The sequence below is a fragment of the Manduca sexta genome, chromosome 11, assembly GCF_014839805.1.
Source record: "Manduca sexta isolate Smith_Timp_Sample1 chromosome 11, JHU_Msex_v1.0, whole genome shotgun sequence".
Taxonomy (NCBI): domain Eukaryota; kingdom Metazoa; phylum Arthropoda; class Insecta; order Lepidoptera; family Sphingidae; genus Manduca; species Manduca sexta.
In genome coordinates, this window is record NC_051125.1 from 5,838,901 (window position 1) to 5,854,515 (window position 15,615).

Sequence of the window (15,615 nt, forward strand, 5' to 3'; positions counted from 1 at the left end):
CGTATTCTATGAGCACTAAAAATTATAATTAAAATGTGACTACCTTCTGATATAAATTTATAGACGTGCCAAGCAACTATTTAAATAGTTTTTATCAGCGTAAATATAAACCTAAAAACTCATATCATGGCTTATTTAAACGAACTCTAATATAAATGCGCATTACATTTATACCTATCAACTTACATCATTACTATTACTAGCAAAAACGTGCTAAATTATCAAGAGCTAATAAAAATAGTAGCCAACGTTTGATCATTTACTCCGGATACAAGATTTTTTGGATAAAGCGAAAACAATAGATGTGAGCCGTTTGCGCAGTCTGCCATTTCCAGGAAACGGATGTTAGTCGGCACTTCCGATATCGCTCCGTCGAGGCACTATGCCAACATACTGCGTGACCGTGCCAATCTGAAAATAAAATTCAGCTGTAATTAACGTGTAAAATAAATTTCAGTATTTTATTGAGATGCGATATAAAGATGTAAAAAAAACATAATTGACGAATGACGAACCGCCATTAAGACTTGACGATATGTAGCAGAAAAATTGGTATAGGTATTGATAACGTTTGATTATGATTATTGGGTGTCGTTTACAATCAATATCTTTAAAACTGGTATTCTTAATATGACAAAATATACTCGTATTTAAATAATTATTTTCAGCCCGGATAGCGATCACCGTAAACAAGGTATCAAAACCCGCCATAATGACCCACGTAAGTCTGAATGAATGAATGAATGATAACACTTTATTGTGAACACCGAATACAACATAAAGAAATTACAATAATTATCAAGCGAAAGTCGTGAACCAATAGGCGGTCTTATCGCTAAACAGCGATCTCTGCCAGACAACCTTACATATACGGAGACTTAAGTTTAAAATCTAAAGTAGGGGTGTAGACATAAAAATTGAATATAGAGAAAGAAATATTTAAAAGAAAACGATACTATACTGTAAAGCTAAGTTACACAAATTAATATAATACATATTTACATACTATAAGTCTGTCGCATTTCCGGATGAGCCGGTATATATGGTTCCAATAGTCCGGCATAATTATTTCGACTGCATAAGGGTTAGAATCTCTTGTCAATTGGCATTCTATTGGACTCCACTCCACTTACCATCAGGTGCAGTGGGATCTCTTTGTTATATCGGTATATAAAAAAATATTATAATAATTATCAAAAACTCGAATACGCTATATTCATTTATCTTGATGACCCGAGCTCTGGCGATGACACATAATCACCACAATACTAACAGCAACAAAAACAGTTAATATCTGCAGCGCTTATACTAAACAAAAGAAGCTCATTAATATCGTGGGATAAAAACGTGTGATAGATAACATTCCGGTATCAACATCCGTCGCGATACTCATATGTGGATATTCACAAAACAAGTCACGTATTAAATGAGAATATTCGGCCGAGCCTCCGACTTATTTATCATTCTTCTCAGAGCACACCCCATGAATTTTATACAAGATTGAACGATTTAGTGAACAAAATTGATGGAACATCTATTGTGTGATGTCAGCAGATTGAATAGTACTGCCAAAATTCGGTGAAAGCTTTTGAGAAGTTACGTTTTGGTAAAAGGGAAAATGTTGTTTAATCGCGCATAATACGTGAAAAACGGGAGTGAAAGCTTTTCGTTTAAAATAGCTTTTAAACGTTTGACTATTTAATATGTTAAGATTTATTTTTTCTTAAAATTCATGGTTTAAAATTACCCCTATATTTTTACAATACTAAGCAAATTTTAATGCAAAATGATTATATAGATTTTATTATACTCTTATAATAAACAATTTTTGTCCTCGTAGCAATGAACATAAAACTGAAATAAACATATTACTTCGACTTATTACTTCCTCTTCTTAAACCATTACTAAGCCACACCATATACTATGATTTACATTCTCAGGATTAAGTTTAACGACATGTTATATTACAACGGAAGAACACTTCACTTTGTTTACTTCCATCCTGGAATTTTTGGCCTTAATGGCCGCTATCCAGGTTAATCCCACTCAACTCCTCACATTGTGTGGACGAGGGACAGGATGCCTTCGACTGGCATGTGCTGATAAAACACTCATCCGAAGGGCCGTGATCAATCCCGATTCCTATTGTGCAGAGGAACAAAGTTCCTTTCATCACACGTAGCTTTTGTTACGTATTCTGAAATTTCTATAAGCAATTTTGCGTTAAATATATTTTGTATTTTCTTTTTAGGACGTTGAAGTTGAGACAGAATTAGTATTTTAAAGTGTTTTTTAAAGTAATAATTTTGTTTTCATTTTACAGTAAGGGAATCATATTACAAAATTGAGAAAATAAAATTGTAATACTTACAACATATTAATATTCCATACCATTATTTTATAAGTGGTGTACGGCAATTTTGATTGAACGTTCTAAAAAACATAACTATACCTGAACAAAATATGTAGACTACCCCAACTAAACTATTGAAATAGTTTAGAAGTTGGACACATTAGTCAATACACAAACTTTTTTCGAATAAACGTTTATCGTTTTATTTAAAGATCATAACAAAATGGTACAAAAAATCATATTGATTTTCAACTGACGTGAGCGTATAACGCTTCCGCATATTTATAAGCTATAGTTTTTACAAGTTAGTGTTATCAAATATCACAAAAAGAAATCATTTTTTTAACATAATTAATCGATTACTGATTAATAAAAACTTAATTAAACTGTATGAGATATTAATAGCTTCAATTAATAACAGTGCATCCCTATTAATACTTATGGCTTTATAATTAATAATTGTAATTATTTATTCAATCTCAGTTGTTGTGGATGTAGTTATAGAGAAGTAAAATATGCTGCTATCCGTAGAGAACACAACGACAGAAAATAAACATAAATCTTTAAAAACCTCTAACCTCACACAAAATGTCATGTTTTTTTCGAAACACTTGTAACAAATACTTCATTTGTATATTTTATCTTCCTGTTTCCAACTCAAGTATTTGGGCCACCCACATCCCGAACAGAAAAAAACATTTGTCCTTAGAAAATATGCAAAAACTATCCTCCACATTTTAAAAACAAATAGATGTCAATCACTCAAACGTTTGAAAAACATACAGGTAATTTATTGTTATTTTTTGTCGACTAGTCAAACAATATTCTGAATATTATGCGTGAAAGGATGAATATTACAGAATATTTTCTTGCTGTATAAGAGCCGGTAAACTTCCATAATGTCGTTTACATTCGCATGTCGAAGTAAGATAAATACCGTAAGTTTCGTGAGAGTTCGATAAGTAGCTAACTTGCGGCTTTATCTTCATTGGTGATACTACTCAATGTTGGCATTAACACATTCGGTGTTTCTCTTCGAAATATTAAATATAAATACATTTATATTTAACTCGTATTATAGCCACTTAGGATTAAAATAAGATTCATTGAAGCGTAAAAAGTTATGAACGCTGATTAACGTTTATAAATAAATAAAATAAAACATAATTACAGTAAATCCGGTGGCATTTATACAATCATAAAAATGCATATCGTTACTTCACACATGATAAGTAATTTTAATATGAACATGAATATAAAACTAAAAAAATAATGCTAGGTGGTCCCATACCAAGCTTAGTTCACTCATGCGAGCGATAAGAATAAAGTGGTCTCGTATTGAGAAAAGATGAGCATCGTCCCTCACCTGTCAAGTGGATTCGCATAAATATAAAAGTGAATGATGTTCGCTGTGAGGCCGTCAGAGCTCTGAGCATAGCAATTAATTACAATTTTAATTGAAACCCGTCGAGTTTCTTATGCAAAATGCTGATTGCAGTTTCCTGAGTAGGGCATAGGTTTTGTATATTATTACAGTTGCAAATAAGGAAATAGGAGTATGCAATAGAGTGAGTGACGTAAAAATCTCTTTAATTCGTTTTCATATATTCTTCTTCAATAGGTTTACTATGTTGCAGTATGATTTTATAAGGAAATATTATTTATTTCCATAAACTACATACACGAAAATAAACCCTAAAATACTATAGCGCTAAAATTTTTAGCCTTTTTTTATAATAAAGCTATAACAAATTTTGACTAAGAACAGTGACAACATCAAACCAACAAAAAACATTCAAAAACACTAACTTAATAATGAAACACTAATCATTATTGGATCAATCACTAACTGTTTATACATACGTATATACATAAATAAAATAACAGATTTTTTCATAACTAGTCGATTTAATATATTAGGTAAAAAAACATATACATGTTAAATAATCGCAATAAAGAACATCGTAAAAAACCTCAAAAACTCATTCAATCATAAAGATACAACACTAAAACAAAAGTCAAAAGATAAGATCCAAATAACATATCCATGGGGCTAACAAAAATTGACAACGATATTGATTAGTGTGAAAAACAACAGGCTTAATCGATCATCGCAAGATATAACTTTATCATGATTGCTTAACCGAAGGCGGTAAGCATTACCTACTATTGGGAATGCAAATAATATTTTATTTTTTGCTGCTACCTGAATCTATGATTTACTACACATATCAAACCGTAAGTCCCTTGATTCATCAATCTTTGTGTATTACACTGTGAACAGTAATAACTTTCTATCGAACGTGGTTAAGCAAGCCATATATCTCGTAGAATTTACCGTTCTTATAAGCAACCGGCTTTAAGATTTCATTTTGTAGGTTAAGGTGAATAAAATTTGCAATAAGCTACTTAATACTTGCCTGTTATACAAATAAAGGTTGATAACGCCTAGAAAAACGATTACCCTTATGTAATAATTAATAATGGCATCAAAGTCTGATTTAGCTTGTATTTACTTCGCTCTCATCCTGGTTGATGATGATGTCACTATATCTGTTGTTAAAACCCCTACGATCCTGAAAGCCGCCTCGAGGACGACGAGTCCCACTGGCCGTTTCTTTAAGCGAAGGACCAATGTCCGTGACCTGATCATCAAGATCGGATCCGGTGACAGCGCGCCACCCGCCGCGGGAGCGCCCGCCGCGCATGCCGCTGAAGCCGCCAAGGAGCAGAAATAGGAAGAACCCGAGGAGTCTGACGACGACATGGGCTTCAGTCGCTTTATCTAAAAAGCCTTATATTGAGGCAAAATAATTCCATTTCGGCTGTTGTGAAGCTTTTAATTTTAAGGAAATGACATTTATTCATAATAGCAATATCTAGCCTGGTTACTTAATTTTTTTTATCGGTTTAAGACTTTTAGGGTTGGCCAGGAAAATATTACTATAACTGACACTCTCGACATACTTACCTATAGAATGTGCGTTCTATCATTGTAAATACCCGAAGAGCTTTTATCTCGCCAGGCTGTGCAGTCGATGTGAAGGTAATTAATAATTATATTATTAAAAGACCAATTTGGAGTTTTTATTACAAATACCAATGTGTAAAACCCAAGTTGAGTAAATATAATAAAAGTTTCTACAGATAATTCTAGGGCTCAGTCGTCACTATGGCCCGATTTACACTTACATTTTGAAGTGCATCCTTCAAAGAGGGTTGACGAGATGCCAGCCGATAATTAAAACATATTCTTGAGTCTTCGATTTATAACTCCGATTTGAATGCTGCGTTGGCTGAATACAAAACAATTTTATTTATAAGTTTGTCACTTGTTCAAGTGGCAGTCATTCGTAAAATGTTCTCCACAGTTCATTATTCAAGTCTTATCTTTATTATCCTCTCTGTAAAAGAACTTTAATTGGTGCCACATGTTTGAAACGAATGTTTCGTCCCTGTCGACGGCTGCTGACGCACATTTGGATCCGAAATTATTTTGTCAACGCGCGAGATTTTTTGTGACACAAAAATTTATGACGATATTCCGAATTTAATCGTTACCTACTGGGGAGTAAACAATGCTTTATTTTAGGGTGCTGTAATTAAAGAAGCTATTAAGGAAGATATAGCAAAACTATATTTAGCAAACAACATATTTTTAACAGAAAAAGTGCCAAATAACTTGCAAGTGAAAAATCGTTTTATTAACAATTGTTTTCCTATCGATATTTCATGGGATGGAAGAAAGAGTTGTTAATTTTTTATCGTCGAATTTACGGCTCACGAAGCGGAAGTCCGAAGAGTAAAGGAAATTGAAATAAATCTACTACAGATGCTTCAAGTCATTCACGGTCTATAAAAAGTGAGCCGTGAAAGGGTTATAAAAATTTGGACGCTGTGTAAACAAAAATAGAAATGATATATTGTGACGATACCCTTGTTGGAATGTTTTATTTTAAAACAATATTTACTTGTTTTAAGAGCTATATTTACGTAGCTAGAAAAATAAACTATGGCTATAGTTTTTCCTATTTCTCTTATTATTTGAAGACTTTTAAATCATTATTTTCATTTCTTTCAATGATAATAAACTTGAAGAATGAGATATTGTTGCCTCACGTCATTTCACCTCACGACTGCCTCGGTGACGTCGTTGTACTGCATGCACGGTAAGGCAGCGCTCTTAGGTCCTGGGTTCAAATCCCGGGTCGGGCAAAGTGATATTTGGGTTTTTCTGCTCATTATCAACCCGGAGTCTGAAATTTGTGCCCGATATGGCGATAGGCTCGTCCCCTATCAGATCATGGGACAAAACATATTTGGCGAAAAGTGGGTGCTCTGGTTGCGACTCTGCATACCCCTCCAGGGATAAATGCGAGTAAAATATTATGTAATATTAAACCTATGTATAAATGTCAAAGAAACTTCTATTTCATTACTGTACTATTAAGTTGACACTTGACTCTTATGATTCAATTGTATCAGTATAACGTAATTTTAGTTAATACCAATGTCGCCTTTGACTAGAGAAGTCATAAATAAATTGTCTCCATCTGCATTCACGGTTTATAGATTTGCTTTAAGTTCTTGAACCTAATGTAGTTTAAAGTAAGTTTTATAATACAAAAACAAAATTACCCAAAAATCTGCTTCCTATCCACGATATGTATTTATTATTACTTTCTGGTCGGATTATTCATACGTCATAGCAATGTTTAGATACAATAGGCTATACCAGCTCATAACACTACCCGAACTAACAGCAAACACTAGCTGCGGAACATAAACAATGTTCTCTTAACCGCACATATTTCGAAATGAAATTAACAATCCGAATATAATTGTCGTCCTAAATTCACATGTCGCCCGAACACTTTACGACATATTTGTATTATAAAACGATGTGACACAACGTCTGTCTCGACGTAGTAATTTTGATGTGTAATGGTCCGTCCAGAGTATTATGAAGTACGCCACTGATACCAAATGGGATCATCGTCACAATTTAGATGACGGCTTTATTAATGCGCGAGCCTGCAAACTCATATCCTGTGCAAGATTTAATTTACTTGAACACTTACTGCAGCATATTGGTCTTTTTACTATAAGTGTTTAATATCACTTTTAAATATGAATATTATATTCTGACTAACTTATTCATATACGTCTGAAAATCTTTAGGGGTGGCTCGTTCAACAGTGACTTTATGTGGCTGACGTTGATGAAATTATTCATGAGGCTCATGATCAAAATTTTTGGCCACAATAGTGTCTCGGAAAAAATTTAAAGCTAATATGGTAATTAGTAATTATTTAACAAAAATCGTGCATACATAGCTTATAAGTACAGTAGGTTAAACATAACAAACTCACAAATATAATAACGTGCTTCGTTACTTAATCGCCTTTACACCTTTATTTAACACATAAACAATAGAGTGTGAGACTAATGAAAGTCCAGCCAGCGCAAAAGACACCGTGCGATGATACAGCTCAATTACAGACGTGTTTTGCTACAATTTGTCTCAGCAAGCCGATGTCCCAAACATACTTCGTCACTAACACGACATTAGTGCGTTGCGAGCAGTGTTACGTATGTGAATTCATTGCGATGGCGTCCCCGGCCTTATTCAGAAGTCAAAATAAATGTAAAAATATATTTGAGAACTTCGTGGACTAGTATTTTTATTAACAAATAACACAGACAATAACAATATTCCCTTTTTAGTGTTATTAAATCAATTCAATGTCACTACTCTCCATCCTAAATCTTAATATTAAATAAAATATTTAAATAAAAAAAATAATGGTCTAACCCTTTAGAAAACCGAGCTTACTTCACCCGCAGGTGGTGCATCTTACTTGCTAATATAAGCTTTAGCCATCCGTCAACTTACATTCAACCAGTGTGTTGGTCCAAATTTCTATAGTTTTGAAAAGCAGGGAGAGCCGCAATAAAACATTTATACATTTTCATTACATGTATATTAAGCGAGCATGAATAAAAATATAGGATAGGTAAGTATAAAATGACGCCTAATTATAATTAATATGTAATTCCTTGCTAACCGACTTTCGGCCATGCCGACTAATCTCATCGGTGTGTGTGCTATACACAGGTGCACTCTCTGTTCCTTCACTTTCATAGTCCGGTGAAACGTCAATCCGACATGATCGGGGAGAGGTGAAACGTATAACCAATGACTTTACATGCTTTCTGAGGCACGGGGGTATCACACAGCCAACTTCCTGATTCGAAGCTGCGACTGAGTAATTTTTAAGATTGATAAATCCAGTCACAATTATTTTGGCAACACGTGAGATTCGAACCCAGGACCTCACCGCTGTAATCATACTTGTACCGTGTACAGTAATTGCATTCCACCGAAGAAGTCAAGTAATATGCATACGTACATCGAAGATACATACATCGATTCGCTATTGTATTTATGTTTAATAACATAATGATTTGTCACAACGCTTCTAACGCCAACATTTACAAAGCGACCAGAATACGTATACGAATGCGACATATTTGTTATCGTGTGGATTCATTAATCACTGTTGGGTTGCTTTGCGGCAGCTTTCCTATATTTCGCTGTTTTCCCTTCCCTTCGACCTAGACACTATTTGTGCCAAAACGTACGTAATCTACTAAGTGATTCATAGTATTATTATTTATTTTCTTTGTCCCGAAAGCGGAAAAAATGTGCGAGAAAGTATTTAGCGTTCTGTTAATGTTATTGTTAATTTCGCAAATCACGCAGCTTTTGTGCCGTTCACAATTAGTTACAGTTTTGTGCTGCGAACACATTTTATTCTGTCGAATTTCATCGATAAATCCGTCCGTTGATTTATTGACAGGCGCGTCCTATTCTTAACAGATTCAATATAATTTGTTAGCCAAATAATCCGGGATTTCGATGCGGACCCCACGATGCTATAAATAAAACCATTCCCAATAAAAGAACGGAGACAATTATAGCGCGCTGTAGTCGAAACGAGCTAAATTTCACCCACATTATAGCAAATAATGGCAAACAGTAGGCAACGCGTGTCACCCTCCGCCGCTTTGCATCGATATGTTACGCCCAAATCCCCTTTACATCTAAATGCACAACAGGAGCCCGAAGAAAAAAATCGCAGGGAAGCGTTGGGGTAGGAGCCGGGTAATAATGTGAATATTTATGTCGTCCGCACGTGTTGATTTGCCTTAATGGTGACATGGATTTCGCATATTGGTAATTGCAATATAGTAGACACATTTTACAACACCCTTTTAGTTTTATTAAACAAAAGAGCAGAAGACGATAAGGTGAACCCAGGGTGAACCACTAAATAACAAGATACCGAGAGAAATAGCACAATAAACAAAAATAATGTGCCGTAAACAAAACAGCACATGCATTATGGGTTATTATTCGCAGCGGTGTTTTCTCGAGTGTACATAATGTCAACTTCGAGCTACGCTCTACAGCCATTGCCTTTCACACAATAGCGAATGCCAACTAAGCTGCAGCATTTTACATTTCACACTCGCCGCGTCAATAATAAAGTTCACTGCCACCTGTTCAGTTACACTGGCTTGTATTCTAGCAACGTAACTGTTGTTACAAATTTTAACTTTTATTCGGAAACTAGAAATATAGAAGTTGCGTCATCACTCCCACTTACATCCAGTTTTCTCTGTTTATAGTCCGAACTACATCGTTAGCATATAGTTTATGAGTCCTAAAAGGCCAGACAACTTTGTGCAGTTACGACAACAATGTATGAAACCAAATGTACCTGTATGTAATTTTAGATTAAACAACTCTCCGTGAGTTTAGGTGCAATAAAATTCAACTAGGTAAGCGGACATTCGAGGGCAGAAGTTAATTCCATTTTTTTTTTCAGTAGCCTTGCATCGGGTACGATAGGGACATGTTAGCCCCCAGGGACGCTGTCTACAGTACGACTCTAAGTCTATTAAGACGACTTGCTGCGTCCTCGAGGGAGATCGGACCGCTCCAGGGCAACACGATAGAAAAACATTTTATAGTGGGAAACGGCACCTGCTCAGATAAATAGAGAAATCTCCTTTAATCCATAAGCATCGGGTCCTTGTGTTGTTCGAGTGGGAATACAGATATTTCAATGGACTTCGAACCGATATTAAAGTAGGAAATCCCATTCAAATACAACAAACGAAACAATGAATGGGAAGAAAATGAGACTGCAGTTTTTCAATTACTATCAGCCAGCGTTTCTTATGAAGGCAGAATTAATCACCTCGCAACAAAGGGTACCAATGAAAGTCTTACTCATTTTGATTTATTGTGCAATATCTATAAAATAAAATTGTGGATTGTAAACTACGCTACACTTTTATAGTTGGACTCGGCCAACAGATGTAGGGACATTTGATGCCTCGGGGGACGCAGGGGCCTGTGTAACAATGTTACTGGAGTTCAAGCAAGACCGAGAGCCATTGCCGGGGCAAATTGTGACCGTAGGGTCACCGGAGTCTATATGCTCGGCCAAATTACTTCGACCGAAGTAAATACAGCGTACGTTATTTAATAAGCCAAACAAAATTGTCCGCAGCAAATTGCTCGCTTTTATTTTAAAACTTAAATCTGAGTTATGTATGTCATAACACTAATGTATGCACCATTTACGTGCAAAGTTATTGCGTCGGGAACACTAATCCGTTTTATTATAGAAATGAGCTGTAAATCCAGTGGCAGAGCGCAATGGAATTGATTTAGACTGGCCGCAACAATAATTAGAATCGCATGATATATGGCTCACGGTAGCTCCACTGTTGTTATCTATTTGTGTCGCATGGACGCACTATTGCATTATTCGTTTCTGTCTTATAATTGACTTTATGATATATCTAGCTTTGCACCGGCGTAATGCTTTATATCAATCACGGAAATTCTATAATACCGGTATTATCTTCGCTTCTGAGCTATTTAAATTGTTTTATGAGCATGTATGATGTATGGCTTCGTTGCTTAGCTTAAGTATCTTGGAGGAGGTGTACGAGGTATTCGCGATTTTAGACTATCGCCTCAACTGCTCTTAATATTATCAATTGCATATTATTCACAATAACTTCATTTAATCGTATCAGCCGAAGCCTTTTTATACCATCACAAGGCCCAGTTATGTGAAGTTAGATACGAATTTAGACAAATTGTTGCAATATAGAAAATAAATTCGTATTGTGTGACCTATTGTAACGTATATTTTAAAATTTCATTGCTGATGTCATTCTCTTTAAATTTGCTATGGTCGTCAAAATAAATAAAGAGGTCAACATTTAACACAAACTTAACATTATATGTGTTGAAATATCTGTCTTTGAAAATAATATCTGGAAAAGTTACGTTCAAACTGTAATTTTCAACTGCCTAAAATAACATTTCATTCTTGTTTTCAGTATGCATTACGCAATTATTTTAATTTCGTGTATTATATCATATTTATACTCAATAAATTTTATAGGTATATTTCTTCTTTCTTTCACATATAGTATTCGTGATACTTGCTACGAATTCTGTACTTTATCAATATTAACATGACAGAAAATTATCTTAAATTTTTATTTTCTCCCTCTTACTTGATCTTCAATAATTTTTCCTCGGTAATGGAGACAATTTTCTATTTACCTTTAAAAGGCTCATAAAGTTAACGTTCCCCGATACATTCGACATGGCAAGAACAATACTCTTTTGTGATCGAAGCGGTCCACTGTATTGTGCCACTCTTTTCAACCCCCGATCATGTCGTTCTATTTCCCATTTATAAAACGAAAGGCTGGTTATTTTTAGTTCTTGTTGGCGTCGAACGACTTTGTTTGAATCGCTGTCCTCAATATCAATCCGGGCTACATGAATAGGATTCGTGCGTATGGTCGAAGTTTGCTGGCTATTGAGCGTATGGGATATTGACGGACTTATGTAAACACACACATATCACGCGTGTATCCCCGGTGGGGTAGGCCATATCGGGCAGAAATTTCAAGCTGGGCTAATATTGAGGAAAAAACTTAAGAACACTGCATGACACGGAATTCGAACCCTGAGCCTCAGAATGGAGTCGTATAGCGCAACCAATAAAGCTACATCCCAAGGAAGCCACGGGCTTATTACGTATAATATAATGTGACTTAAATATAATAGTTACCGCAAATATAACTAACGATTTATATAATGATTGTATCATTTAAAAACCGCCATGTAATTTACGTACATTTTTAAAAGGATTATAAGTATTTTTAAAAAGGATATAACATAAGTTATAGGTGTTATACATAGGCTGCAATAGTGAAAGATATGTTTGTTTGTAACACAAAAAAATGATTTATTATTATATATTTAAAAGTATAAATTGTACCCATTGTAGGTATAATTATGATACTAATCATGTTAAAATTCTTATTTATAACTGGATAACCACACGATAGAAAATAAAAATAATAGTAGAGATAGTTAAGCGAATTTCAAGTGGATAATTGGCAATAGCTACAGTATAGTTAGCTCACAATTACCTCACCCTTTATCTCCACAGATTAACTAACTTAAACGATCCCTGAAAAATGAAAGCTTTGGTTCCATTGAAATATAAAATGGGACGCAATACCATCATCATTTTCGGTCACAGTGCATAATATAAAATGCCGCTCTCCCACCACTGCTATATACCACAAGCTTAGTGTGGTCAAAGCTTAATAACAGAAACCAGAATGACATAAAAAATTACTTACGTGAGTCCTGTAAAGAGGTTACGTCAGAAAAATCTCGAGGGCGATGTTGTAATAAGGAAGGTAATTAAATTCAGAGCGCCCGAACGTTCTTTGCATAGTGGAGGATTAGTGACAATGGAGTAATCCTGATAACAGCTCGACATAAATCAGCTAATAGTCGCGTCAGCGTGCCGCCGCGCCACCGCCGCGTCGCAACACCCTAATTTACTATCGTATTAGGCGAACGTTCCACCGATTATTTTATACAAAATGCCGAGCTTAAAATTAACGTGGCGGCCATTTTAATTTACAACCAACGTCCAATTAAATCCATTAACTTGTCAATACGTCTATTTATTGAGGCGGAAATTTTTTATTGCATTGTTTGGATTGAAAACGAAATTCTGAATGTCCATATCACTTAGCGGGTGCTTATCGCGACCGAACAAAGATGTGTTTGAGTACGGCAGGACTCTGGCAACAGGCGAGGGCCACACAGTTAGGCTCAATTTTAAACAATTACTGTTGAGCGAAGGGTAAATGTTTGCGTTCGACTTAGAGCGGCCGGGGCCGGGTGGATCGGCGGGTCGGTGAATCGGCCACACGCGCGCTTGACAGGTATTCATTACATTCACGATGCACACGATGCAGCCTTCACGACGTACTGGCCGCTCCGCACAAAGATTTTTTTAAATGTCGAATTTCGAATTCCATGAGAGCGAATTTTTAATTAAATTTCCATTTGCTTTTTGGCTCTCCACTCGCAGTATTTTGCATAAAGTCTATTCTTAACATGTCACCATTTTCTTATCACCTTTATTGGAACTTAATAGGACGCTGATCCTATTTTATATTTTAAATCATATATGTATATATTATGTGCATACACAGGCTCGACTCCTATGACATCATAGAATATCTATATAAATCCAGTAATATGTGGGTGCACCATTTAAACTTTTATTTATCTCTTCCAGGATTAATCCATATATTTATATAGGTAATGCAGTATTTCCCTGATTCTTTTTAACATAGTTGTACAAAAACCGACTACCCCGAAAAGATCTGGTGTCCGCGAGCAGTAATCGGTGGTCGTGAGTCTAAATACCCTCTAAAACACTGACGCATAAGGACATGAATACCCACTATGCTTATCTTCCCAACAAAACTCCTCTAATGATATCAGAAACAGAAAGAAATAGTATGTTGGGCACCCATCGGCCAACCCTCCTTGTGGTAGAGGAGGACCGTACAGAACAGTACCAATATAATATAGGTCTTATATTATTCTTATTATAACGTTTCATCCATTGTTATTCACAAAACTTAAATTCCAATATATTAGAAAAAGTTGCTTCTAAATCCAAGCTAACGGCGACACAGATGTTCGCAACGTCTTATAAGAAGTATAAACTATACAACGCTACCACGATTCCAAAGCACATATTAGTCGAGTTCTGCGTGTACAAATAATTACACTCAACAAATACTTGTAATTTAACTTTCTACCTCAAGAAATACGTAAATATGTAAACAAGCTAAGCCACAATGGTGCCAACTGGCTACACGCATCACAGAAATCGTATAGACCGATGGAAAATTCTGGCACTGACTTTTGTCGTTAATAAATCAATCTGTCTTTTGTTTTGCATTATGCAACATCAACGAAGGCCTGAATCTGCTACCAACATAAATATATCTACAAATCACGTATTTTTTCAATGTTTTTCCTTAAGTATTTATATCATTCAATTTATTTTATTACCACGAATAATTCGAACGAAACTTCCTTAATATGTAATGTCGATTAACACTGTTGTTTGAATTTTGTCTGTCAGAACACACTAATATTTTTCTTTGATTATGCCAAATGAACTTGTAAGCTAGTACCAGCAGATCCGCTGATCCAAAGTTATATTGATTTAGAATTCTGAGTTTACTAGCGTCTATTAGTCAATTCATACGACTTGACAGTTTTTATTATTTCATATTGTCAATCATTAAATAATAATCTCTTACTGACATTTACTATTCATTAATAAACGTCAATATGACGTTTCTGTTTTGATAATTGATATATAAGCCTATCCTAATGTTATTTAGGTAATGAATACTGAAGAATAGTGTAACTTTTTATGAGTAAAACAATTTTAAGAATTCATATTACAAAATGTTAAAGTAAACTCGATCACCACGACACTGCTGCCTGATCTTCTTTCAATTCGATGCCACAAGCAAACAAAGCCGTATAATTCAAAGTAATCCCGAGAAACAAATTGTGGACATACGTAGTGGAATGCAAATCATATCTGTCCACAAACTAACGTCGTAGTAAAATATTGACCGACACATGTTACGGTATAATCTACGAGTGGAAGACAAATGTTTAACACGGCTTTGTTGTGTCGGCGCTTATTGCTGCCCACGTCCACTATCGTTCATCAACCGCTGCGTATACATGCATAGATACGCATAGATATGCATGTTTACAAATCATTACATTGTCTTCGAGTTATAAAGTTTGTTC

At 35.1% G+C, this 15,615-nt stretch overlaps 1 protein-coding gene and 1 long non-coding RNA gene across 2 annotated transcripts; one reads left to right on the forward strand and one right to left on the reverse strand.

Moving 5' to 3' along the window:
• Positions 1-245: 245 nt before the first annotated feature.
• Positions 246-13,555, reverse strand: LOC119188999. Its single transcript, XR_005112205.1, has 2 exons — positions 13,110-13,555; positions 246-411 (listed from the first exon to the last, which is right to left on the reverse strand). It is a non-coding gene; the product is annotated as an uncharacterized LOC119188999 (long non-coding RNA).
• Positions 4,838-5,092, forward strand: LOC115442063 (60S acidic ribosomal protein P1-like). The gene has a single exon (XM_037437465.1). It carries the CDS (start codon positions 4,838-4,840, stop codon positions 5,090-5,092), a length of 255 nt encoding a protein of 84 aa, XP_037293362.1.
• Positions 13,556-15,615: the final 2,060 nt, after the last annotated feature.

Excerpts from the sequence above, each read along its gene's own strand:
- LOC115442063 (XM_037437465.1), top strand. The coding sequence starts at position 4,838 with ATGGCATCAAAGTCTGATTTAGCTTGTATTTACTTCGCTCTCATCCTG.